Raw genomic sequence first — 26,206 nt, forward strand, 5'->3', positions numbered from 1 at the left:
GTGGCTACTCAATTCTGACTAGAAGCCTGCTAGTTTTAACGCGTGAAGTTTTTGTGGTTGGTTGGCAGTCTCCGCGGCGTACCCCCTACGAGGCGTGATTGGGACCGAGTCGCCCTCGAAAACTCCCGTCGCTTCCAACTCCGCAATCTTCCTCCTTCCCATCAACCCGCAGACAGCGCGCGGGCTGGCCACGTCTCCCACCGGCACCGCAGGGCACCTTCGCTGTCTGCTTGCGGGTTCTATTTATTAGTGAGTGTTTCTTTGTTTCTACATAAACAAAATGACTTCCATGGCCCTTTGCGCTAACCTTGTGTACCCCAGGTATTGCAACTTTTCGAGCCCTGGTACTACAACGATGGCTCCGAATCTCCGCTCTTCGTCCCATGTCAGGTCGAACGATTCTCGCCCGTCAACACCACTCCATGCGCCAGATGACGCGAGTCCCGCTTCTTCTTTCAACGAATCTACGAGGCCTCGAAAGCAACGACGGACGGGCAGACACAGCCGTGTAGCCACCGATCCTCCGCATGAAACACCATCTCAAAATCAATCGCAACTAGGGCAGTTTAAGACTGGGATATCAGACACGGTTAGCGATTCACAATTGTCAGAGAAAGGCGCGGAATGGGTTGAGCCACCGGTGAGGGCCCCGGCTCCGAGCTACAGAGATACGCCATGGTCAGCTGTTTCGAGTGACAACAACCCAGTCCTTGCAACTATGCGCCCCTTAGGGACGATGCCATCTGCAGCAGACATGCGCAAGGCAGGATTAGGCCCTCTCAAGCCAAGTACACAAAATACCACTACCAAGAAAGATCAGCGGCCAGTCCAGAACGGGGATAAAGAGACCAGCAAGCCGCAAACACCATTGACACCTGCTGAAGAACCGATACCTGAACCTGTCATTCCAAAGGACAATACTGCGCAGGATGTGACTGCATTTACGACACTTCCTGTCCCTAACTCAACTGATGTTGATGTAGTGAAACTCCGATCCGCAGTTGAAAATGCCCTCCATATGGCTTCTGAGACTGGCAATCGTCCTGTCATTCGTGGACTACTCCGCCTCTGGGAGACATGTGGCAAAGATTCTTTTGCTCTATCTGTTTTGGAGGGTGTTTGTGGAGCGAATCCTGGGGCCCGTGAACAGTCAGTGTTCCAAACTGTGATGCGCACTGCCTGGAAAGAGGTGCAGTCGGAGGAAAATACAGAAGTATTGCCTACTGTAGCGCCAGCTATGGGGCGTACGCGATCTGCCAGTAGCGTGTCTTCGCTGTCTTCTGCTAAGTCACTCGATGTCGAAACATTCGCCCCAGGAATGGCACCGGGAGCGGCGAACGCTCGCTCTCGCGGCAGAGGAAAGCACTCCAAGTCTACACAGAAGGCCGTGGATAGTGAAGCTTCAGAACCCCCAAGTCGCCGCTCCGTATTTCCATCTAGTGACACTACTCTTCAGCGCAGGCGTGCATTGGAAGAAAATCCCGAATTCTCGGCAGAAGCCGTCAAGGCTAAACGTACTCGCTTACAAAGGTCGTTTCCGAAAATTACTGCTACTGAGAGTAGACTCCGTTCATCACTTGCTTCTGAACCCCCTTCAGGTGTCACAACCCCTTCTGCCACTACAGCCGGCCAACCCCAGACCGCCGCGGATGGAGCCGTTGCCGAACAGAGAGAGAGATCAGAAAGTCCGGCAAGTAGCGATGCTGGAGACAACCGGCGCCTGACGCCTACAATGGCCGTCAACAGGGAGAATGGTGAGGAGAACAATGATTTCTGCCGTGAATGCAACGGAAGCGGCCAGCTTTTATGCTGCGACGGATGTGTGAACTCATTCCACTTCTCCTGTCTTAATCCACCCCTGGATCCCGCCAACCCGCCAGAAGGGGATTGGTTCTGTCCAAGATGCTCCATCCTGAAACCCATGGGTACATTGCTTGTCGCTGTAGACAAGGTTCCGCATAAAGACTTTGCTCTTCCCTCTCGCTTGCGTAGCTATTTTGCTGGGGTGCAAACGGGCGATAAAGGGCAATACGATGAAGTCTTACCCTTTCCCAGAATCAATCCTCGGAGCGGGAGGAATCGCTCTGGTCGGTATGATGATCCATTCCTGCTGAGAACAGTAGATGCGAAAGGCAAACTCATTCTCTGCCATGGCTGTGGCCGTACCACTAACGGTCGTCGGCCCATTATTCAATGCGATTTTTGCCCTCTCGCCTTCCATATGGATTGTATAGATCCTCCTCTAGCTATACCTCCCGCCCAAAAGCCGGGGAGTGATCGTACATATCATAGCTGGATGTGCCCCGACCACAGTTGGCATGACAAGTTTTTCATTGTTCAAGACGAGGAGGGGTACGATTTGGTAAAACGTGTTCGCCGTCCGAAAAACCCTCGTCTGATAGACGTTGAAATACTTCCGGATGAAGAAGAAGATGAGAAGATAGAGGAGCAGGAGGAAGAGGGTATCATGTATCGTGTTTCGGAGAAAGGGATTAAGCTCGATTTTATTCAACGAGTCAAACGGTCAGTATATCTTTGGATAATGCGTCTCACTTCAATTTATCTAATAATACTTGCAGGGAAAACGAAGAACTTGCGATGAAAAAAGCTGCCGCTGACAAATACTATGAGTATGTTCGCCAACGACACGACGAACTTACGTCCAAGGCCCACGCGTTTTATGCAGCTCAGAATCCAGAAGTTATAGAAGAGGACACAACTACTGCGATTCTCAACTCCCGTACCGCTGCTGAGCGAGAGGCCGCGGCAAATTTAATCACCTTTGCCCAGGGCAACAGTACCGAAGTTGAGGATAGCAAGATCGGCCTCCTCATCGATCAGTTGAAAGCGAACGTGTCGCCGGACTTTATGCCTTCGGCCGAGAGCGAGATTGCATCGCTTCGATCTTTGCAACGATTGATTGAACTACGCATAACAGACCTGAGGACTCAGTCTGCTCCAGCTGAATCTTCGGCCGTCAATTCCCCAGACGTTGAGCACATGGACGCTCAACCTACCAACCCATCTGCCAGCACATAACCGGAGGTACCTATTGGTGATATCCGAGCTTTGTGCCTCTTGGGTTACATGACTATTGTTCCTCTTCCTACTCCATATTCGAGCGCTTGTTGTGATTCATCCCCCAATAATACATGTGCAATGAATTAGGCAAGCCCCTCGGTGGGTGTACGGAAACCGTTTAATGTTGTGACGAACTTGTTGTTTCGGCAGACTTCCAATATTCTCTATTTCTCATATCCCAGTTCCTAGTGGTGGTTGTTTTGAGGTATATGCCGCAGACAACCAAAGTGGATACATATCATTTTTGTACGATATATTAGAATTCTCTCTCTCGCATTATTTGGCAAGGCATGGGTGGTGGGACTTTTAGCATTCTCATTGGTGTGTTTTTATTTTTGTTTCCTCTGTAGAGCTTTCATGTCGCAGACTTTTCAAGACTGGTCAAATATAGTGATCTGCAGTTCACAAATCTTACAAGCCCGAAATAACAAAATCTCCAGGATAAAACAGATACGAATAAATCTAGATATACAACGTTCCAAATAACTACAACAAACACAGTAAGACTACTTCGCGACTTCCAAGCAAAAGCTTTTCTTCAAAGCCTGAACACGCCGAAACAGAGATGAGGAGCAGTACAAAGCCAATGCAAAGTTCGCGTTACTACATGACTTTCGTGGATCTGGGATTCCATGCCCACGTCTCTGGAGGTGGAACATGGAATCGAGGATGGTGAAACAAGAATTGCGTATCATGTGTTGGGTAATTCCCAAGACTAGTCTTCTGAGATGCTTGTTTTCCGTTTAGAGGAATTTCTTGGGCATGTTTGCGCGGCGGCGCTTGTACACGATGTAAGAGACTGCCAGGAAGACCTGGAAAGCGATGATAAGGCAGATGAAGAAGCCCATGCGTGGAGTGGAGGCGGTGATTGCTGTTCATGATGTTAGTATCTGGTTTATGAACGGGGAACTGGGAGGGATCGATATACCGCTGAGGACAGAGCCCTGGAGATGCTCAGTCAAGGTCTGGTGAGAAGAACGGAGGGTATCCTGGAGCTGATTGAAGCGGCTGTGGTAGTCCTTGCCTTCCAGGTCACGCTGGATGGTTTGCAGCATCTGCTCGATCTTCTGGAGGCGGGCATCGAAACCGGCGACTTGCTCCTTGGTTGCGAGTTTCTGCTGAAGATCGAGGTGGCGGTTCTCGCTTTGCTTGGCTTGGTTGCCGATCTCGCGGATGACGTTGCTGGTAGCCTTGTTGACGAGTTCAATGCGAGCAGCAAGGTCAACGAACTGGTCGGTCCTGGGTTGTTGCTGCGTTTGGGCCTGGGCAGCAACTGGTTGTTGCTGTTGCTGTTGCTGCTGCTGCTGCTGGTTGTTTTGCTGCTGGGCTGGTGGGGCTGTTCCAGACTGAGCAGTCTGCAGGACAAACTTGAAGACCTCGAAAGAGTCGGGGTTTTCTGGCGTCGCGGCTGTTACACCGAATGTGTTGCCGGCAGGAAGAGAGACCTTGTCTGTGGCGAAGCATAGTTTGTCATCGACGGTAACTTCCAAGTTGGCATTTGTATGCTTGACACGAACAACGGAAGCCCGTCCCAGGTTGCGATAAGAGTAGTCACAGTGTCCGAAAGCAAGGCTGTCTACACTTCTATGACTCTTATAGTCTGTTGTGCCATCGTTGAGGAATCCTCTAATGCTACCTTTCTAGTATCATGTCAGCACTAATCAACGAGCCAGGATCATGAGACTCACTCTTCCGCCGTGCATATCAACGACGAGTGCGAATCCGTCCCATTGGCCAACAGTGTAAATGCTAGAAGTGCCAATCTTGCTCTGGCCATCTTTAGCATACCAGAGCTGGAGGTTGCCTCCTCCTCTCTCAACTCCAGATGCTCGGAACTGAAATTCAGCCGACCATTCCGATTGGGAAACCCTGTGTTCATTGTTAGTGATTTCAAAGCCTATAATGGGGGACTAATTCAGACTCACGGAGACTGGGACCAAGCAAACCCTCTGGTGTTGCCAGGGTAAGGGGGAGTAAGAATTAGCTTGTTGGAGAGCTAGTGATGTCAGCACTGATTTTCACCACTAGCTAAATCAGTTGAACAATGAAGACATACAACTTGAGGAGAATGTCCTTCTCCTCCAATTGACCATCCCGGGATGGTGTCCCTGGCGGGTGATAGCCTAGAAAAAAAATGTCAGGATATGGTACACAACGCTTCATCAAGGGAGTGATTCATTACGTTTGACCATGGCCGAAGCTAGAGCCTTCGATCACAGTTTGTGCCGCAGCGAGAGCAGCGAACAATGGTAAAGAAGCTGAAAACTTCATAGTGTCTATACAATCAATCGAGTATCACTACTTGTTAGGGAAGCGCCTTGTCGATCTATGCCAAATGGCGGAAAGAGCGTTTGATAATTCAAAGAAAGGAAGATCAAAAGAAACAGAAGCAAAAAGGATTGACCACTGGGTATCAGAAGCGTCACTGATCAGGAGCAGCTCGGCGATTCAATAACGCGGAGACAACACGACTAGTGGTCCACCCAACCACAATGGCGATCACGCAGTAGCGGATCTCTCTGATAATTGAGACGGTCGCCGGTGAAAAGTCGACCAAATGTTGAATGTTGAGATTGGAGAGAACGACAGAATGACGGACTCCTACGTCCGAAGCTAATTCCATGAAGCTGCAGCTACTTGAGCGCTAAATCGATCGGTATGATATGCCGAAGGGACACACTGGCCTTTGTCGGTGGGCATCCGCGTGTCACGTGAACAGCTCCCCAGATTATCTAGAGGGTCCGTTCCATGGGAAGATCTCCCCTGGCAGGAACCTCAATGCTCCACGTTCGTTATCTTCCGTGCCTTTGACAGCGCAACATGCGCAACAGCTTCAATGGCTGACCTATACCCTTCTCTGGCGCAATGCGCCATCGTTGCTACAGCCTTCAAGGTTCTCCTTTTCCCCGCATAGTATGTCGGTCCAATTGAAACCCAAAGAAGCATGTCTATGTCTGCCAATCTTTTACCTCACGCTGACCCCGGGCTTTTGTTGTAGTAAATCGACCGACTTCGAGGTTCACCGGAACTGGCTTGCAATCACCCATTCATTACCTGTCAAGGAATGGTACTACGAGGTATGTTGCGAACGCCGCATACTCTCCGATTTCCTTTTTACTGAAACCGATCCCCGATTAGAAAACATCAGAATGGACACTCGACTATCCCCCTTTTTTCGCAGCATTTGAGTGGCTATTGTCGCAAGCGGCGCAGTATGCGGACCCTGCGATGTTGATCGTCAAGAATCTCAATTATGATTCCTGGCAGACAATCTACTTTCAGCGAGCAACTGTTATTCTTAGTGAACTCGTTCTCATCTTCGCATTGAATTGGTACAGCTCCTGTTTCTCAATTTTCTAGGGTAGCTACAGACGCTAACGTGGTATTAGCTTCATCAAATCTGCGCCTCAGTCTAATAAGCAACTTGCGCATATTGCCAGCCTCTCAATTCTGTTGTCGCCCGGTCTGCTGATCATCGACCACATCCATTTCCAGTATAACGGATTTATGTACGGGGTACTGATCCTGTCTATCGTACTTGCACGAAAGCAGTCGACGCTCCTCTACAGTGGTATCACTTTTGCCATTTTGCTCTGCATGAAACATATTCATCTCTATCTCTCGTTGGCCTACTTTGTCTACCTGCTGAGAACTTATTGTCTTGACCCTAAGTCGGTCTTTCGACCCAGATTTGGAAATATTATCAAGCTTGGTCTGGGTGTCATCAGTGTCTTTGGCGTAGCATTCGGTCCATTCGTCTATTGGAATCAGTTGTTCCAACTGAAAGATCGACTCTTCCCGTTCTCAAGGGGTCTGTGCCATGCCTACTGGGCGCCTAACATCTGGGCAATGTATTCCTTTGCTGATCGTGTCCTCATTTTACGTATGTACCAGCGCTCTGAACTTTTGCGTGGCATAACTAATTTCGGTAGTTGCCCCACGTTTGGGTCTTTCTATTAACCAGGAGGCCCTAACGAGTGTTACGCGGGGTCTTGTCGGAGATACCTCGTTTGCTGTTCTTCCAGAGGTGACTAAGGAACACACTTTTGCGCTTACTTTTCTGTTTCAGCTGGTACGTGATTTCAGTATCCTACATAACTTTCCAGTTCTTGTACTCATGGAGATATAGCTTCCGTTGATCAAACTGTGGCGGAGCCCTGGCGATTGGGACGTATTTGTTGGTGCCATTACGCTGTGCGGATATGCTTCATTCCTATTCGGCTGGCATGTTCATGAAAAAGCCGTCCTCCTGATCATCATACCTTTCAGTCTCATAGCCCTCAGAGACAGGCGGTACTTTAGCGCGTTCAGGTCTCTTGCGATAGCTGGGCATGTCTCGCTCTTCCCCTTACTGTTTACTGCGGCCGAGTTCCCTATCAAGACCGTATACACCGTCTTTTGGTTGGTCTTATTCCTGTTTGTATTTGAGCAGGTAGCACCAGTTCCCGAACGACCACGGATCTTCCCGATTGTCGACCGCTTCTCCTTGCTATACCTGGCAGTGGCCATTCCACTGATCATCTACTGCTCACTTGTACACCAGTTGATTTTTGGACTGGAACGGTACGAGTTCTTGCCCTTGATGTTCATGAGCAGCTATTCCGCCTTGGGCGTGGTAGGCAGTTGGATAGGATTCATGGTTGTGTACTTTACCGCATAGTAAAATATAATATAAAGTCTTAATGTGAGAATACCTTCTTGATGGATTTGCAATAGCCAGTGTGGTATGCAGAGGGAAGGAACTCTTGCGTGTTGTGTTACACAGGAGAAGTCCCGGAAAATGAGACTCTTCCAATGTCATCAATGATGTAATTGACGGCCCTCGGAATTATTGAATGTTTGGTTTGTTTGATTGCATCCACGTGCTTCGGAAGTGGACCCACTCGATCATCCAAGTTTGCAAAGTTTATCAGCCTTCAGGCCCAAACAGGTTAGACTCCACTTTTAAAGATGACCGATCCCATGGATGTGACACTGCAGAACGTTACAGCAATTTTAACATCAATACAATGGCCAAGCAAAAATAAGCCAATGCTGCAGTTAAATCAATTAGTCCATTGATTAATACTAAATACCTACGCATATATTCATATGGTTCCTCTATCAGTCAAGAACTCTAGCATTGTCAGTCTAAATAGGTATTTGCATTCGTCATGTTCCGATGTCGATGTATATTTTCCAGTACCCGTTAGGTGATGGATCACAACGATTTTGCATTTTCTCTTCCTCTTGCTCCCATTCCCCAACGAAACAGTGGATAAGTCTAGTATTAGTCGGTAGACATCAAATCTTAGTAATTTTACTCCTGCTCGCACCGTTTTCCTTTGGTTTTATTACAACGTTCCTATTGTTCTTTACGCTTTTCCGATGTGCTATTGAGATGCTGAGAAGCCTCAGATACCAAGACAAGCCAAGGCCAAATTCAATAACCATACAACCTACCTAAATGACTTGTGCGAGTACTAAGCACTCATCTGGCGAGTATTCCATGATATGTTACTTGTAAATCGTTTATCTAAATAACAATGTCTAGGTGAAGACATTGCGTGGTCCCTGTGCTTCTAGGCAAATAGTGCTGCTCAGATGCTACATTCGTCCGAGTTTTCTTGATACTGCTTCAAAACTTGAATCATCAGATGTAGGATATGTGGAAAGCAATTATAACTCAGGTTTGCCGTAGTATCGTCTCTGTCTGACCATAAAATAGGAAAGCGCTCTTCATAGTAGTGCAAATTATGGAGAGTATAGAGGTAATACTAGCTTTCTAGTCCACAAAGAAAGTTAGAAACACCCACTTGAAATTAGATTCTTGTGTATTATGAACTAGAAGAGAGTAGAATGCTGGGGACCTCTTGCATTCGTGCAAGCGTAGGAGGTAGCTTTGTATGAGACGAACTCAATTTGGAACTTCGTTACTGGGAGATAGTGAGATTAACAAGATCACCTGGTGATACATAGAGATAAATATAGCAAATATAAAGCGTGTGTTATGTACTATATGTGGGGCGTCAGCTTTGATGGTGAGATAGCTTGAAAGCATCACACTTTAGGAAGGACTGCTAAGTGGCAATGAAGTACGTTGAATGAAATAAAGGTAGGCTTTTCAATAATGAGACCTAGAAGAAACGATGGGTAGTTGTCTTAATTGCGTGTGTAGAGGATACTTGAGCTATACAAATGTAATTGTTGAGATCATTGCGGGGAGTGCTGTATATATGGCGAGCCGAGTATCCAATGTTTGATCTCTCAGAAATCTTTAAAGCCCCAGGAGCACTTGGATATCCGAGTCAGTAGAGGCCGAGTCACCCCAAAACAGGGATTTGTGCGAAGCAGTGGTGTATAATCCACCAGGTGACCCTTGATTGTGGACGTAGTATAGATGTGGTGGCTATCCATCATTAACCCTAGTAGTCCAACTACACTCCGTAGAAATGGACCAACGCCTCGGCTGATATCGAGCGACTACGGAGAAATAGGAAGATTATAGCATATAAGCAAAATGTCATCAAATTCTACAGAAAATAACGAGCCGAACAAGTGCAAATACCCGTATAGTTGGGGCAATGCGAGTGTGGCAGAGAGGGTCAAGAAGCGATGGGGGGAGAGTCAGTGCTTGCACCCTCCCACACTCCTTCAGCGTTACTCCCTATCGGGTATAGCCGTCCTTTGTCCGCCCGACATCTTGTCCGGCCAGTTCTCCTCCTCTCGTCCAATCATCGTCCGCCGTGCCTCGGCGGCCCTCCCACCATTGCCGCAATGATCCTCATGGCCCGGTGGTTCTGCCGTTGCGGCGACCGCTTCTCCTTTCTCTTTCTCTGGAGATTCTTCATTTTCTTCTTCTTCTTCTTTTATACTATCTTCTTCTTCTTCCTCACGCGACCTCCCACACGGCACCTTGTTTTTGGATATCACCAGCATTGCGGATCCACCTTGCTGCCGAGCTCTCTTGCAGCTACCCGATTTTCTGGATTTTCGTTCTCGTGTTGGGGTCATCATATTCCCGCGCACCCGTGTATAGCGCGATTGGAGACGCGTCCAGTCAGTAAGTTCTCACAAGACCTACCTCGTCTGTTATTTGGCGATTTTGCTTGGAGTGGATCTACGAATATACTTCTATACCTCCGCTACAACTCCGGAGCTTCTCCGCGCAACACGTCCGCGCCTGCGTCCTTGTCTTCAACACGACCAATGCCACTCGCAGCATTGGTAACACTCCATTTGCCTTAACTCTTGGTTCTGTCGTGCGCCCTTGGTTTGCGCTGTTGTTTACCGAACTAACAATCTTTTCCAATTATACAGATTGTCCATGCTCGGTGACATCACCAATAATCTATGCTAAATTGGCGCATTTCTTTCATTCCCTAGAGGACCATGGTACGCTGCAGGCTTCCACGGCCCCCGGTTGCCCGCCGACTATGTTGGAAGAAGACACAGATATAGCGAACGAGGTCTGCTTACATCTTTTTAGGTGCTGTTTAAGCGGAAGCCCGTCCAATACCTCCCCCGACCCGTTATCGAAGATGACAGTTCCGAGGCATGTGCATTCGACAAGGGCAATGGAAACACATTTGCTTACAGCGATTATATAGGTTTGGGTCATCCCGGAGACCAACGAAGTCTTCACTCAGTATGAACCGTACCTTCAGCGAATGGACTTCTACAAACAGAGAAGATTTATCTGCGAGATTACAGGCCATTCAGGCTTGACATTCTTCGAAGCGCTTAGGTCGGAAGTACGTCTCTGTGGCTTTTCTGCTGTTCAGGTGTCAATACTAAGTCTTATTACTAGCTGGAGGAATCGCGGGAAGTTAATAACACGTTCCCTGACGCTTTGAAGGAGCCCATCCTGCGAAGGATTCAATTCTCCACTGTATCGCGGGTCGACAACCTTGGTACGTATGGCAACTTCCGTGGTTTTTGAGTTTTTTTTGAGACTAACAGCCGGATCTACAGTGGATGAGATTTATGAAGTGAGTTAGATGCGTCTTAGATGAGTTTGTTCCCGACCTAACTTTATACCCAACAAAACCAGGAATTTAAGCAGGACTTTTACCCTGGGGAGCCCGTTTTGATATTGCTGGATGACAACACACGCCTCCATGGTATGATCAGAGACAAGGCCAATTTCGCAGAACAACTGTATCCGGATGGCACCGTTAAATCTCCAGCATACGCGACATATCTCGTAAAAGTGCTAGATCGTCCGAATGAGGAAGCTCTATTGGACCAAGAGCACATTACTCGAGATCGAAAAACCTTCACGAAACAAATGTTGCGTGCTTTCATCAAGAACAATGTAACGCGGGAGTCTTGGAACGGCGCTCCTTGGCTAGTGAAATCATCGATTGCGGAAGAATACAGAATTCCCACGGAGGTACCGAAACATCTGCAATACGGAGCTAAGGTGGCAGAAAAGAAGGCGATGAAGAAGGCAGACCAAGAGGGTTTCTTCGGGTTTTTCGCATCACAGCAACTCCCTGAATTGAAACCCGCCGTGAAGGGCCAAAAATCCAAACTTTCCCAACAGGATTTGGCGCGGTCCAAGGAGGCGCAGTTCCTCGAGTATCAAAGATCTCTCAATGGCAACCCGACTTTCGTTGTCAGCAACAAAACCACTGGAGCCGCTCGTTCGTCCAAATCTCAGGAGACTGACAAGAAATCGCAGACTGCTACTGCAGTTGTCGTCAAAACTGAAACCCCTAGACCGCCGTCACCTCCTCCAATCAAATATCCTATCGAGGATCTAGATATCGCACCGGACCGCGAAAAGAAAAAGCAAAGGCCAGCTTTGAAGTTCTTGAAAGTCAACGAGTCAGACAGTCCTGATGATGAAGACTTGCTACATGATAATATCGACATGAAGTCAGTGGGATTGCTTCTCGAGACGTGGAATACTCTCAACGTGTACTGTGAAGTCTTCCAGTTGGACTCGTTTACCTTCGATGATTTTCTCCAGGCCATGCGCTTTTCATCCGAGGAGGTAGACTGTGAACTCTTCGTTGAGATGCATTGTGCTGTTTTGAAGAAGCTGGTTAATTCAGAGAAGGATGAGAATGGCGCTGTGCAGATCTCGCTTCCCGATCTTCCGGTAGAGGAATCTGATTCCGACGAAGAGGATGAAGAAGAGGAAGAGGAAGAAAGCCCTGAGCCCGAACCGGTGGTGACTAGAATGACTACTCGGAGTAGCCTGGCCAAGGCAGAAGCGGAAACCCTGAAAGCACAAGCTAATCGCAGCCGCTCTAATTCAGTAGAGGTCAAAATCCATCGGGCTGCCGAGATGTTTGGAGACTATGGCTGGATAGATCGTCTCCGGAAGCGAGACTTCCGCAACGGTGGTTGGGAGTTAGTCATGGTTGGCTTACTGCACCAACTATCCGCTCGTCCACGGATGGAGAAGGTCTGTAACGATATACTCAAGCATTTGGCTCCTCTCGATGCGGAGCCGACCCAAGATACTGTCCAGCGCCAGTATGCTACCCTCGATATCAACCTGCGCGCTGAAGCCCTCCAAATCATATGCATGCTCAGTCTGGAGACCAAAGCTATTCGAAATTATCTGGAGGAGTGCAGTAATCAAATGACCGAGTTCCGCAAGGAGAAGATCGAATATCAAAAGGCTCGCAAAGCAGGGTACGTAGATCGATATACAGGCCTACAGTGTGTTTTGGTTGACATTTTATTCCAGACTCGAAGAACTTCGACGGTTACACCAAGAACGGAAAGCACTCCAACCCGAGCCAGAAAAGTCACCCTCGCCAGCGCCAGAATTGGAAGCACTGGAAGACTCCAAGATGACTGGAGTTGACGGGGAGTCTGATCAAGTCGCAGATTCCGAAGAGGAAGAGGAAGCTCCTCAGCGGTCGCTGCGTGGAGGACTGGATAGAGTTCTTGAGAGGAAACGAAAGCAAGAAGAAGAACAGAAACGAAAGGAACAGTTAGCCAAACAGCCGAAGGGCACGAAGCAATATCAGAGGGTGCTGAAGAAGATCGACGACCAAAAAGCGAACATCGAGAAGCTCGAAGAGAAGATCGACGTGGTGGACAACGATTTGAGAGAAGCCGATTGCCCCCGAACCAGGTGTCTTGGAAAGGACAGGTTTTGTAACCGATACTGGTGGTTCGAGCGAAATGCAATGCCGTACGGGGGTATGCCGAACAGTTCAACAGCAGAGGCTCAGTTTGCCAATGCCCGCTTATGGGTCCAAGGACCCGACGAAATGGAGCGTGTAGGGTTCATTGACGTGCCTGACGATCAGAAGAAGCAATACCAGAAAGAATTCCATACAACTCCAGCGGATCGCAAGAAGGCCGAAGAAGGACCCACCAGGCTCTCGAACGCGGATGAATGGGGCTACTACGATGACCCTGATGCTGTGGACAAACTTATTGATTGGCTTGACTCGCGGGGTAATCGAGAATTGAGATTACGCAAAGAGCTGCTGCTTCAGCGTGACCACATTGTCAAGTACATGAAGTTCCGTATGGAATACCTTGCGCAGACGGCCGAGAGGGCTGAATCGGAGGAGATGCCCACGAAGCGAATGACGACCAGAAACAAGACCTACGTGGACGACCACAAGCACCGTTGTCTGAGCTGGCATAACACGACAGCCATGTCTGAGAACGGACATCTTCATGTAGATGCATCGCGACCAACCAAGCGAGCCAAGAGGGCTACTGACGACCCCAAAGAGATCAAGGCGGTTAATCGCCAGGGCAAACCCTTGACAAGGCAAGGCTCCCGTTACCACTTCTAGCATATCCGTTTTTTACTCGATCGGCGTTTAATGGCACCTTTTATGGGGTTTTAAGGATACATTTGGGGAGCGGCGAGCAACAAAAAGGTCTTTCTTACTGGTATACACGAGCAACGAGACCATGAAAGTTTGGATCGCAACACATATCTTTTATGTACAAAGTGAAAATATCTTGCATCGGGGAGCTGAGGATGGTTTAGTTGGTAGACGTTTGTACATAGATTAACTCTCTAGTAGTTTTGGAGCTGTCAAGAGGGCAAACTTGTTGCACTGCAGATAAAACATCACAATATAGAAGCATACTATAACACCATCGATGGGAACATGATGTTTTTTTTTTTTGGATACTATTCTACCTGGTACTTTTTACTACAGGATCTTTCGTCAAAGTGACAAATCCGTGGTCAGCCGTTGGCCACCCGACGGTCATGTGATAGAAAACATCCGCCACTCGGTTATCGTCGCGTATTAAGACCGTACGCAGGCCTGGTTTAAAGGGAAGCGGGTCGGTATCGGCACGTCAGCAGCGTAACGTCACTTCCGCCGAGTTTCCGCTTTCCACCCGGAGCAGAGGAATGAAGAATGCGATCAGGTCGGCTTTTCTAACTGATAATTGTTTTATGTGTTGTTCATAGAAGGATACTGCAATTCACTTGTTATTTGCTGTCCGTGATTTTGAAGGTTGTCTCCTTTCTCCGTGGGGTAGATCCGCCCTTATCTCCGTCTTGAAATTCTTTCGTGAAACATCCATGGCATTTGATTACTGCCGATAGCCCGTGACCCTGACGTCGGATTCTCCTCACCACCATCCAACCGGGCTTCCTGCCTGGACGTGCTTGTACTCATGTCTGCTGTCGCACCGGAACATGCACAGGATCCATCACCGATCAGCTCCAGAAACTCTCAGCCTTACCGCGTAGTAACGGACGCCGTCCCGCACTTGCATCCTCAGATGGAACAGGTCACAGATTCAAGACCAGCACGAGGGTCCACGGCTGGTGATGTGAGTAGGGTACCGATGACACAGACGACCGCCGTTGATGATGCTTCGTCGCCGGGTTATAAAAAGAATAGCCTTGAAGGCCCGCAACAAATGAACAAGCGGAGTTTGGACTATGTATTAAGGAGTGGGCTTGCCGGAGGTGTGGCGGGGTGTGCGGTAAGTTACACTGTTTAGCCATATCGTGCCAGGTGAGGTGTCGCGAGTATGCCAAATGCTAACTGTTGTTTTCATAGGCAAAAACAGCAGTTGCGCCGCTGGACCGTGTCAAGATCCTTTTCCAGGCATCGAACCCGCAGTTCGCCAAGTATACAGGCAGCTGGTCTGGCCTGCTATCCGCAGTTCGAGACATTAATCGTCACGAAGGGAGGAGGGGCCTGTTTAAAGGTCATTCTGCGACACTTCTCCGCATTTTCCCTTATGCCGCAATCAAGTTTCTCGCATATGAACAGATCCGAGCGGTGATAATCCCGTCGCGGGACAAGGAAACACCGTTTCGCCGATTGATTTCTGGGAGTTTGGCGGGGATCACATCGGTTTTCTTTACGTACCCATTGGAACTAATTCGAGTACGATTGGCGTTCGAGACCAACCGATCTTCTCGGTCTTCCTTCACGGACATTTTCCGACAGATCTACCGCGAGCGGGTTTCGCCGCCTTCCGTACCAAGCGGGCTGCCGTCCAGCCATTCAGCCTCAGCTGCTGCCACTGCCACGGCCGAAGTTTCTGCTGTCGTGAACAAAGTTGTTCCTAGCTCTGGACTGGCGAACTTTTATCGTGGATTTGCGCCTACCCTCATGGGAATGCTTCCCTATGCGGGAATGTCGTTCCTTACACACGACACTGTTGGTGACTGGCTTCGGTCACCGGCACTCGCGCAATACACAACTATTCCAGGATCTGAGGCACAGTCCAAGAAAGGATCGCATCGAACTCAACTGACCGCTGCGGCGGAACTTTTCTCTGGGGCCTTTGCCGGTCTTGTCTCTCAGACGTCATCCTATCCGCTAGAGGTCATCCGGCGGCGGATGCAAGTGGGAGGAGTAGTTGGCGATGGTCATCGACTAGGAATAGCCGAGACGGCCCGGACGATCTGGTTTGAGAGAGGCTTCCGGGGGTTCTGGGTGGGCCTGTCTATTGGATACCTCAAGATAATCCCCATGACCGCCATAAGCTTCTTCGTGTACGAGCGGATGAAGTGGTCCTTGGGCATTTGAAAATGCTTAGACGACTGCTTGTTATATTCCTTTACTTCTTCGACCTTTCCATTTGGGCAAGGCGGGAGACACCCTGCCATATGAGCTCCGGTTCTTTGCTGTTTTCCTTATATATACTGCTGCAGTTTTATTTTACCTAGATTCAGAGGTATTGGCGTCGTTTGGTTGTCATGGTTGACATTGTTCATACCCATTCTTTGCATGATGAGGCAAGAAGTGCCTCTGGTGGTCCTGTACATAGGTACGTGGTTTGACTTTAGTGCATGAACAGGATTGTTTATAGATGAAAAATATACATATTGAAAAGAGTCTTAAATTAAGTACCGCACTATTAGAACCAGGCAACTGAGCCTTCACTTAAGTTAGCACTACGTATGGTACGATATGTATGGGGGGAAAACCTAAACTCCTCCTCTGATTGGCCAGCCACCTGCAGCAAAGCACAGACCAACAGCGAAACAAAAAAGTTGTCCGGCCTTCCAGAACAATTTATCATTTTCAGCACAGGTCGATCTGAAAAGTGCATATATCCTCGAAACACCAAAAGGAGAAAGGAAAACATCTCCAACAACTCATTTACCAAACTACCCCCCACCACAATTCGCAAACAGAAAGACAACATGACAACGCGTAAGAGAAATGAATTCCTCGACCTCGCCCCAAGCGACGACGAAGACAACGACCGCGGCTACGACTCCGAAGCGGCTGAAGAAAGCAAAGCGCGAATTTCCAAGCGCAGACGAACGCAAAACCAAACCGACGAATCCGACCAAAGCGACAATGACTCCGACGAAGACCTAAAACTAAGCAAGAGCAAAGGCAAAGCCAAGAAGCCCCAGCAATCCGAAGATGATGACAACGACGATGACGAACAAGAAGAGACAACCGGCGCACAATACCTAGACGTCACAGAGCAGGAAACGAAACCGAGTAAGCGGAAACCATTGGATAAGGGCAAGCCGCCGAAGAAGAACAAGACCGGGGTTGTCTATCTCTCGTCGCTACCGCCTTATTTGAAACCGTTTGCGTTGAAGAGTATGCTGGAGGCGAGGTCGTTCGGGCCGATCACGAAGGTGTTCTTGTCGCCTTCTGTGAGGCCGGCTTCGGCGCCGCGGAGGAGGTCGAATAAGCGGAAGACGTATACGGATGGGTGGGTTGAGTTTGCGTCGAAGAAGACGGCTAAGCTTTGTGCGGAGACGTTGAATGCGTCGATTGTTGGGGGGAGGAAGGGCGGTTGGTACCATGATGATGTGTGGAACATGAAGTATTTGAAGGGCTTCAAATGGGGCGATCTGATGGAACAGGTGCAGAGGGAGAGACAGGAGAGGGAGGCTAAGCAGCGCATTGAGGACTCTCGGGCCAGGAAAGAGGACAAGGTCTTCCTTCAAGGTGTTGAGACTGGTAAAGTGCTTGATGGGATGCAGAGAAAGAACGAAGAGAAGAAGAAAAGGAAGATGGAGGCTGGTGATGCGGGAGGCCAGCAGACCACCGAGCTCAAAGTTAGGAGAACATTCAAGCAGAATGAGGTTAAGAGGGGCCGTCATACGATCCAGGATGGTGCAGCTGCTTTGGAGGATGATACAAAGAGGGTGCTGGGGAAGATTTTCTAGTCGATTTGTGTACAGTTCTTAAAAGATATCCTTATCAGCGAAACAAGCTTTGTTGGTTTAAAATATTCTAGCAGATCTGCCTTTGCTATGTACTCGGACCTAACTTTTATACCGCCAAATCAATGTCTCCAATGAACGCCGGACCCTTGGTGTCAAATCGTGATTGTAAATAGACAGAACTTATGCGTCATCGTTCATGTTCAGCTCATCAAAGTCATCAAGCAACTCGTCCATGTTGATCTTGGGCACGCCCTCATCCTCGCTGTCTTCATCCATCTCCATACCACCCGCATTCTGGTTCTTCCGGGCCTTGTACAGCTCGATAGTGCCCCGTAGCTCCTGGTCTTCCTCGACGTCGCGAAGGAACATTTCGAAATCGGCTTCGAGACGCTCGCGTTCCTGCTCCTGCTTGCGGCTTCCGCCGGTAGGGGCTTGCAGTGCTTCCTCCTCGTGCTCACGAGCCATACGCTTGACCCGCCAGTTGCGGGTCTTGTTCTTCTTGCGCATGTAGTGCTTCTTGACAAGGACTACATCTGGAATCGTGGAGCTGTATTGGCTACTGGCCTCAATAGCATCGTAATTGGGGTCGTTGAACATTGTGCCAGTCAGATGGTAGCCTAGAACAGAGTCTCCAACATGGAGGATTCCGCCTAGATGAGTACGGGTAAAGTAGGTCTGGTCGTTGGAGCCCAAGTCCGACGCGCGGGCAACGGTCGCTTCGGCAAGGTGGAATCGCCCATTTGACCTGCCCACCGGCTCAATATCCATGACGATGAACTCAACCAATTCAGTGACATCCGCGAGGTTCTTGAACGGCGATCTCCAGTAGGTCGCGCCGGGAACCTCGGCTGTCTGAAGCGTGTTGGGATCCAAGAGTTGAATTGTAGTTCCGATTCGGTAGCATAGTGTCAGTGGCGAGATATTGCCTATCGACCGGGCTAACTTGATAGGGATAGCAACAAGGTCATCCTTGCAAATAGGAACTATTTCGACCGAGTAGGAGAACTTATAGACTTCGTCGATGTATGGATGTCCATAGAGATAAGCTCTGATGCCTTCTTCACCTTGACAGGTACAACTGAAGAAAGGAACTCAACCATCTTCTCTGCATGGCTTCTCTGGCTGAAGTAGAAGTCCAATCCGTCCTTTGCTTCTTTGATGTTATTGGTTTCTTGATGCGCGCGGTGACGAAGAATAAGCTGTTCTAGATAAAGGAATGTTCGCTTATGCGGAACCTTCTGTCGTACTTGCTGCCAAGTAAGTTAGTACAGTTAATACGCTCCGGGATGGCTAAACTGGTAACTTACAACTGATGCGACCCACGTATGTGGGGAAAACGAACGAAGACAGTCGGAACATTGTTGGTAATGAACGACATACTCGACAACAAATGCCTGTTGCAGAATTGTCCCTGCGGCCACCTCCTGTTGAATGGTGATTTTGACTTTGATACGTCTCGAGTGAGGTTCAGTCCAGATGAAACTGGCATCGATGATCCGGACCTTCGTCAGGCCACGAAGCTTGCGCAGACATAGCGCCAACAACTCTTTTGACTCAAGCGCTGCACTGACCCAGCTGTTGGGGGGTAGAAGCCATCGCTGCGCGAGGTTAGTGACACCCTAATGTCCACTTCCGAGACACACACACACCTCACAATCTCTGCAAGTATGGACAACCGCCTCTCTTTGAATACCTTCGGAAATATCGACAGTCGATCTAACACAGTCTTGACAAAGCGCACCGGCGGCTGTTGTTCCATCGATCGGGGCACCGCAGTTACAACAGAGGATACTAGATTATGTGTGTTAGCCATAGCGGGGTAAGATACGTGAAAGGAGGTCGACATACGTCGCAGCTACATGGTCCTGCGCAGCGATAGGGACCGGCGCATCCAAATCCATCGACATATTTGCAAAATCCTGCCGTAGACTGATATGATACCGAGACAAAAAGAGGTAAGATGAATTGAAACTTATGGGTTACTCGATTTGTAACTTTTTTTTTGCCGCGGGGGAAAGATTTCCGTTTGCTTTGTTTGATTGCTTAATAATAAATCTGTTTGTCACGTTTGTTCTGAGCTTGAGCAGATGTCATCGTTTTTTCTAGTTCCCTTCTCAGCCAGCAACACTTTCTCATATGTAATATACTCGCATTATGCATCGGACACTGTTAAGGAGCCCCTGGTGCCGCCAGGAGGCCATCTTGCCACTTCGGAACATAACCTCTGTCTCAGTACATCGCCGGCCTTTCCTTGCAGCTTCACCCTACAAGCATAATTCACGGACCTTTTCGTCAAGACCCTACCTTGCGTCAGAGCAGCCGTCGCATCCAACACCCACAGAAGGAAGGGATATTTCTTCAGAAAATGAACCATCCGGGTCGACTAGTCATGTCCCATGGTATCTGCAAGAAGAGATGCCAGTTTCCGAATCACGGATATCATCCCGAGATCAAATCCCAGAATTACCAGAGGACCCACCTGCGATTCTTTCCCCATTCCTCGATTATGTTTTCAAAGACCTTGGATTGGATGAACTTAAGCTGATTGACTTACGGGGTCTGGAAACACCTCCTGCTCTTGGTGCAAATGTCATCATGATCATTGGAACTGCCAGAAGTGTGAAGCATCTAAACGTTTCCGCAGATCGTCTCTGCCGTTGGCTAAGGAGCAATTACAAATTGTCCCCATACGCAGATGGGCTACTGGGTCGGAATGAGCTCAAGATCAAACTGCGACGCAAAGCTCGGCGAGCCAGACTTGCAAGCCGTTCCGGCGCCATGTTCGATGACAAGGATGATGGAATCACCACAGGCTGGATATGTGTGAACGCCGGCGTTGTGGAGGAAAGCCCTGTGCTGGAGAAAGACGAAACGTTTGAGGGGTTCGGACAGGTCGGCAGGGGTACGAGGATTGTCGTGCAGATCTTCACAGAGGAGAAGAGGGCCGAAGTCGACCTTGAAAGCCTGTGGCAGGGAACCCTAGACCGTGCCGAGCGAGAGAAAAAGAAGTATTCCGAGGTCACTCGCAATGCGCCTCCTGAAGAGGTTCGTGATTCCAATTCGATAGATCTATCACCATCTGACCGTGCATCTGGAAAAGTCCCCAGGTCAACAGTAAGCCTCCTATTTGAGCAGAAGAGGCATTTTCACAGCACCCGACCTATCGGTTGTCCTAGCGGAAGAGATAATGTCAACAGTGTGGCAAGGCTCCTGGCATCGGGACCACCAAGCGGACGCCTTGCTCATGGAGATGTTTTTAGTGCTGGTATTTCTACATACTCCTTATTCCAATATCTTGAAAGCTTGCCAAGTGAGACCGCTCGGCAGGAGCTGGGGACTGGCCCAGAAGACCTAGGCTCGACCCTCTTTCTTCAACTTTTCTATAACCGTTTATCAGCCTTGTCTGCAGAGGAATCAGCTGTAACCCAGGTCAAACTACTATGCATGGCTATTGCCCGTCAACACTTGGCCTACAGCAAAAAAGATTTATGGACGTCATTCATGAGGTGCACTGCTTCAGGATATCATGTCTCTGACGATCTTGGCTTCGATGTTGTCTCAGCGATGTTGACGGAGTCGCCCCCAGATGACCGCAATAGTGGGTCTTTTTTGCCAGACTCGGACAGAGAACTTGCTGTCCGGGTTTTGGAACATCTCTCCCTTCGTGGTACAAATGTTTTGAATATGAAAGTGTTAAACATGCTACATAGAGCGACTGGTACCGCATCCCCTGAGGTGGCCCTACGAATCTCACGTATTATAAAGACCCTTGACGTACCTTTTGACCCCGACCACTCCCGCGTCCTCATGGCAACACTTTTTCAGAACCGGGACTACGATGGATTCTGGAAGCTGTGGCGCAAATTACCTCTCACTGATAGTCCACGTACCGGTGCAGACTACGAGATGTTGTTCCGGCTACATGCCGAACTAGGCGATGAGCTTCGCGCTCGAGACTGTCTGTCAACATGGGTGCCCATGATGGCCCGGGAGGAAACTCCAATCCCGCTGCAGGGGCAGCTCCTGCAGCATGTAAAACAATGCCTTGTTGTGGCAGACCCGGATATTGAGCAAAGCGCGGCGAGTGGAGCTACAAGTGACTTGGCCCGAATATGGAACGAGTGCCAAAAGAATATCTAACCTATGATCATCTTGGCTGTGTCGGACTCTGTTGCAGCCTTGGGGTGCTGTTGAAACATTGGAAATGTATATAATCATTGTAATTTTATAGTCTTGTATAATAACAAAAACGCTTTGTATAGTGGCAGCTGGCAATCGATACCTTAGCACTTGAGCGTATGCATTGGGAAGTCCGATAAGGGCCAAGGCACATGCCGATAAGCCTCGGCTCAATCCGCCCCAACGCCGTCCGGGGTCAAGCATCGCATTCGACTCATCTCCGCATCCTCTTCCATCCCAAGCAACAACCAATTCAGCGTCCGGTGGAGGATGACTGGCCGATACACACGCGATGGAATATTTACCCAGTCTTCAACAGGAGTTTGACGAGCTCAAGCCGTCCCTATTCGGTAGGTTGCAATGCTCTAACGGTTCCGACGACCGCCGGCTGATAACGGCATAGAACTCCTCGCCGAACAGCAACTGTCGGACCTTCTACCTCCCTCCATTCGATATATCCTTGCGGTTGCCACTCACCGCCATCCTCGGTACCTGCTGCGGATACTGAATTCCTACGATGAGATCTACGCATTTCTATCGTTGATAGTTGAGCGGTACTATCTCCGCAATTTTGGAGGCTCTTTCACCGAGAACTTCTACTCTCTCAAGCGTGAGCGCGTTCTCCGGACCAAGAATGGCGAGATCCCACGCGCCCAGCTCGGCGCTCCAGGCCCCGTCCGTGAGACACTTAAACTGCGCTCCTCAGATGTATGGAAGAACCTGCTCATCATGGTGGGTATCCCGTACCTTAAACGCAAGCTAGACGAAGGCTACGATATCCACGCCGCCCCCCAGGCATCGCTGATCATGAGCGGCGGGCCCCGATATGACCCCAATGACGACCTCCCACCAAACCCAACCATCCGGCAGCGATTACTCCACTACTATAAGTGGTTCCTTCGAAATGTATACCCGTCCGTCAACGCGGCTTACTACTTCTCTATTCTGGCCTTCAATCTGGCCTACCTATTTGACAACACGAAATATTCCTCCCCATTCCTTTGGCTCATCGGCACCCGAATTCGCCGTCTGGGTGGCGCTGACCACAAGGCTATTGCAGACATGCTGGAAGCGAAGCCAGCTGCTGGCCCCGGTGGCCGAGGACGCTCACGCCCAGGCTCCGGCCTGCTGGGCCTCCTGAGCCCCCAGAACCTCTACCCCCAACTCCTGTCATCTCTCCGCTACTTCCTCCCCGCCTCTATCTTCGCCCTGAAGTTCCTCGAATGGTGGCACGCGAGCGACTTTTCGCGCCAACTAGCCCGCAAAGCAACCGAAGTGCTGGACTTACCGGCCCCGGTCACGAACGGAATGGTTCTCCCTTCGGAGAGAAAGAAGCTTGCCGAAGAGAAAGAGAAGAAGAAACAAGAACCCGACTCGCCGACGCGCAAATCGGCCCTCAAATCTTCCCGCAAACGCATCCAACCGCCTATCTCGGCCACCTCATACTTACCTATCTTCACTGTCCCTCTCCCGCCCCCGGACTCGGATGCGGCATCGACCTGTCCTATCTGTCTCAACCAGCTGGCGAATCCGACTGCGTGCCAGACGGGGTATGTCTTTTGTTATGTGTGTGTCTTCCATTGGCTTAATGGGGAGCATCAGAGACAAATCGACTTCATGAATTGGGAGGGCGCAGGCGCCGCGTGGGAGGATGAGTCCGACGATGAGGAGGCAAAGAAGGGTGACAAGGAGAAGGCTAGCGGCGATGGTCAGAGTCGGGAAGGTAAATGGGAAAGTGGGAAGGGCAGGTGTCCCGTGACGGGAAGAAGAGTGCTGGGCGGCACGGAAGGCTTGAGACGAGTATTGATTTAGAATTAGTACTCCTGTATAAACACCCCTTATAGCATATACTACATGTGACATGGTCAATTACATACGTTATTAGTACACACTCTTAAGCTATCCATCTCTACGCTCTTGGTACGTTTACGCCAAACCCTAAGTTCCTAAATTTGCAGTATACCCATCTTTCACCGTAGTACCATATATACACACCTCATATTAAGTACGTACGCCATAGCAACACTACACTAAGCTTAGGGACAAGACTCGGGTATAACCATCAAGGCACATGACCAATCAATCACTCAATAACATACGGCTTCGCCCCCTCCCCAAAGATCAAATGCGGTCTTTCCGCTGCAACCTTCAGAATAGTCTGAGCAAAGACCGAGTTCGCCCATGCGAACCACGGCCTCGTATACTTTTCAATGTTATTCACGTCGATCGACTCGTGCACGAGGCCCAGGAGACTTGAGTTCCGGACAAGATTGATACACTCGATGATCTCGGCATCCGAGTCGGAGGTCTGGGCCTGTATGAGAAGGGACATTGGCCAGGCGTTTTGGAGGCCGGCTGTGCGATTTTCATTAGAATTATCTTCCAATGTGATGAAGGAGTCGGGGGGAAGGAGAGTCATACCATGAGGACCACCAATACCGTGGAAAGCAGATCCCTTGAAGTAATACGGGTTCCCGTCCTTACTGAGGACCATCTTCCTAGTATTCTGGTATACCTTGTCATCCTTGTCGACGTAGCCCAAGACAGGGAGCGAAAGAAGAGACGGGACGTTCGCGTCATCCATCAGAATGCGGGATCCGTAGCCGTCGACTTCGAACGCAAAGACGTCACCGAACTTGGGGTGATTGACGATGCCGTGTTCGCGGACTGCCTTGTCGAGGTTCTCGCCTCGGTCTTGGAGCTGCTGCGCGAGGTCGGCTTTGCCGCCTGCTTTGCGGAGCACTTCTGCGGTCTTCTTCAGCTGGACGGCCATCATGGCATTGGGCGGGATGAAGAAGCCCAGAATGGTGGCGTCGTCGCTGGGCCGGAAGGCGCTGCGGATGAGTCCGGTGCCGTGGTTCAGGGGGTTACCGACGCCGGCCAGGTTGAGGGTCTCGGTGCCCAGGGTGGTGGTGCGCTGGAATGTGTACTGGTTTGTGACGAACTCGTCGTTGTTGAAGGTCGGCTGTGATTGCGCGTCGAGGACTTTCAGGAGGGTGTCCAGGGCCAGGTACCAGCGGTCTGTGAGGAACTCGGTTGATGCAGTGTTTTCGTAGAATTCCGTCCCGAGGGCGAGAAAGTTGGCTAGGGAGTCGAGCTCGTACTTGCATTCGAAGACGACGGACGGCTCGTATGCGGGGTGGACCTTGTCGTCCTGGCCATTGTCCGTGGGTTTGATACCGCTGGGTGGTGGCGGCTGGAAGGCGTTGCAGTATGGGGATTGGATGACGAACTCAGCCTGCGTGTTGATTGCGCCCAGGATGAGGTTGTGCAGGTTCTTGTCTTTCTTGGCTAGCGCCTGGTAGCCTGACAATTGGTTTGTTGAGTCGCGCAGCCATTCTGCGTTGATGTCGCCTGTTACGACGAAGGTCTGGGGGCCGTTCCATTGCGAGCTGGCTCTTTTGGCCCTTCGTGATGCTTGCGCCGCGGAGCCGTCTGTGTGCCATCTGATGGTCGTGTCTAGGGTGTTGGGGAAGGCGTTCTTGAACAATTGAGCTAGATCTTTGTCTTCTATGCGTGAGGTGATGTCTTCAATGACCTGTTCTACCGCTGGAGAGCTGAAGGTGCGACATTCCTGAGCTGGTCGTTGGAAGGGTAGGTTCAAAGGACCTCCGCTGTATGGGGGGCTGCGGGGGAGAAGGGTTTAGCATGAAGAAGATACCTGCAATCGCAAGATCGAATAGAGACTTACTGTGGTGCTGTGGAGTATGTGAGATAGTCTGGACAAGCCCGTCGCAGAATAGCAGGATCGTCACGTAGTCTTGCAGAGCCCTGCGCGTGGCAGCAAGCTGCAAGGGCGACGATCAGCGCTGTTGAAGAGCGCGTCATGATGGACGGGGCTTGAGAAGGTGAGTTTTGTGTTTCAGGATGTCGCGTATATACCGAGCAAGCGATCAGCCCGGAACAAGAATCAGAGACTACGGAGAATACTGAGAGAAGTTGGTTGTTGGGATGTGTGTTGTCCCTTGTAAATTAAACGCCGAGCGGAAGGTGGAATGCGGAGAAGCTCGACAAGGGTTTGTTTATTTATATGCTGCTGTATCTCAATCCACACTTAATATCGGAGGGGTCATCCCGTCGGAGAAATTCCGAATCAATACCCTGGGAGACATGAAGGGTCACATTGCGCTGTCACTGTTACACTGGGAAGAGGAGGAAGGACTGTCGATCTCTTGATAGTTGGCGATACTATGAGGGTTTAGTGAAGTTTCCCCGCAAACAATTAAAAGCATCGGGAGGATCGACATGCCAAAAGAATGGATGGCAATGCTATATCGGTCCATTCTATAAATATGTACACTAAGAAGCTTTTGCATGGTATAAGTTGGGGAAACGTACTATGGTTATGCAGTTGTTGTATTA

The 26,206-nt window shown here is 49.7% G+C and overlaps 9 protein-coding genes across 9 annotated transcripts; 6 read left to right on the plus strand and 3 right to left on the minus strand.

Moving 5' to 3' along the window:
• Window positions 1-355: 355 nt before the first annotated feature.
• ANOM_001917 (putative PHD finger domain protein) lies at window positions 356-3,039 on the plus strand (the record flags this gene model as incomplete). The annotated part of the gene is made up of 2 exons (XM_015547174.1): window positions 356-2,523; window positions 2,580-3,039. The coding sequence occupies 2 exons, from the start codon at window positions 356-358 to the stop codon at window positions 3,037-3,039; spliced, it is 2,628 nt and encodes an 875-aa protein (XP_015410479.1).
• Window positions 3,040-3,514: 475 nt separating this feature from the next.
• ANOM_001918 (putative lectin family integral membrane protein) lies at window positions 3,515-5,715 on the minus strand. The gene is made up of 6 exons (XM_015547175.1): window positions 5,264-5,715; window positions 5,138-5,204; window positions 5,007-5,077; window positions 4,770-4,950; window positions 4,010-4,721; window positions 3,515-3,952 (listed from the first exon to the last, which is right to left on the minus strand). Exons 1-6 carry the CDS (start codon window positions 5,350-5,352, stop codon window positions 3,825-3,827), a joined length of 1,248 nt encoding a protein of 415 aa, XP_015410486.1. The 5' UTR covers window positions 5,353-5,715; the 3' UTR covers window positions 3,515-3,824.
• A 202-nt stretch (window positions 5,716-5,917) lies between these two features.
• Window positions 5,918-13,838, plus strand: ANOM_001919 (DDT domain protein; the record flags this gene model as incomplete). Its single annotated transcript, XM_015547176.1, has 11 exons — window positions 5,918-5,994; window positions 6,080-6,158; window positions 6,220-6,413; window positions 6,471-6,964; window positions 7,014-7,153; window positions 7,211-7,696; window positions 10,671-10,814; window positions 10,871-10,973; window positions 11,035-11,051; window positions 11,114-12,711; window positions 12,767-13,838. 11 exons carry the CDS (start codon window positions 5,918-5,920, stop codon window positions 13,836-13,838), a joined length of 4,404 nt encoding a protein of 1,467 aa, XP_015410487.1.
• An 844-nt stretch (window positions 13,839-14,682) lies between these two features.
• On the plus strand, window positions 14,683-16,055 carry ANOM_001920 (coenzyme A transporter; the record flags this gene model as incomplete). Its single annotated transcript, XM_015547177.1, has 2 exons — window positions 14,683-14,997; window positions 15,075-16,055. The coding sequence occupies 2 exons, from the start codon at window positions 14,683-14,685 to the stop codon at window positions 16,053-16,055; spliced, it is 1,296 nt and encodes a 431-aa protein (XP_015410451.1).
• A 620-nt stretch (window positions 16,056-16,675) lies between these two features.
• ANOM_001921 (RNA-binding ATPase activator ESF2) lies at window positions 16,676-17,665 on the plus strand (the record flags this gene model as incomplete). Its single annotated transcript, XM_015547178.1, has 1 exon — window positions 16,676-17,665. The coding sequence occupies one exon, from the start codon at window positions 16,676-16,678 to the stop codon at window positions 17,663-17,665; it is 990 nt and encodes a 329-aa protein (XP_015410450.1).
• Window positions 17,666-17,845: 180 nt separating this feature from the next.
• ANOM_001922 (ribosome-binding protein NMD3) lies at window positions 17,846-19,572 on the minus strand (the record flags this gene model as incomplete). The annotated part of the gene is made up of 5 exons (XM_015547179.1): window positions 17,846-18,670; window positions 18,730-18,915; window positions 18,973-19,263; window positions 19,315-19,456; window positions 19,514-19,572. The coding sequence occupies 5 exons, from the start codon at window positions 19,570-19,572 to the stop codon at window positions 17,846-17,848; spliced, it is 1,503 nt and encodes a 500-aa protein (XP_015410449.1).
• Window positions 19,573-20,080: 508 nt separating this feature from the next.
• Window positions 20,081-21,805, plus strand: ANOM_001923 (RsfS/YbeB/iojap family protein; the record flags this gene model as incomplete). Its single annotated transcript, XM_015547180.1, has 1 exon — window positions 20,081-21,805. The coding sequence occupies one exon, from the start codon at window positions 20,081-20,083 to the stop codon at window positions 21,803-21,805; it is 1,725 nt and encodes a 574-aa protein (XP_015410448.1).
• A 331-nt stretch (window positions 21,806-22,136) lies between these two features.
• Window positions 22,137-23,656, plus strand: pex12 (ubiquitin-protein ligase peroxin 12; the record flags this gene model as incomplete). Its single annotated transcript, XM_015547181.1, has 2 exons — window positions 22,137-22,194; window positions 22,248-23,656. The coding sequence occupies 2 exons, from the start codon at window positions 22,137-22,139 to the stop codon at window positions 23,654-23,656; spliced, it is 1,467 nt and encodes a 488-aa protein (XP_015410447.1).
• A 271-nt stretch (window positions 23,657-23,927) lies between these two features.
• On the minus strand, window positions 23,928-25,768 carry ANOM_001925 (glycoside hydrolase family 125 protein; the record flags this gene model as incomplete). The annotated part of the gene is made up of 2 exons (XM_015547182.1): window positions 23,928-25,470; window positions 25,536-25,768. Coding segments are annotated over 2 exons (1,749 nt in total), but the record flags the coding sequence as incomplete, so codon positions are not given.
• Between the last annotated feature and the right edge of the window lie 438 nt (window positions 25,769-26,206).

Source organism: Aspergillus nomiae (assembly GCF_001204775.2).
Source record: "Aspergillus nomiae NRRL 13137 chromosome Unknown contig00029, whole genome shotgun sequence".
Taxonomy (NCBI): Eukaryota; Fungi; Ascomycota; class Eurotiomycetes; order Eurotiales; family Aspergillaceae; genus Aspergillus; species Aspergillus nomiae.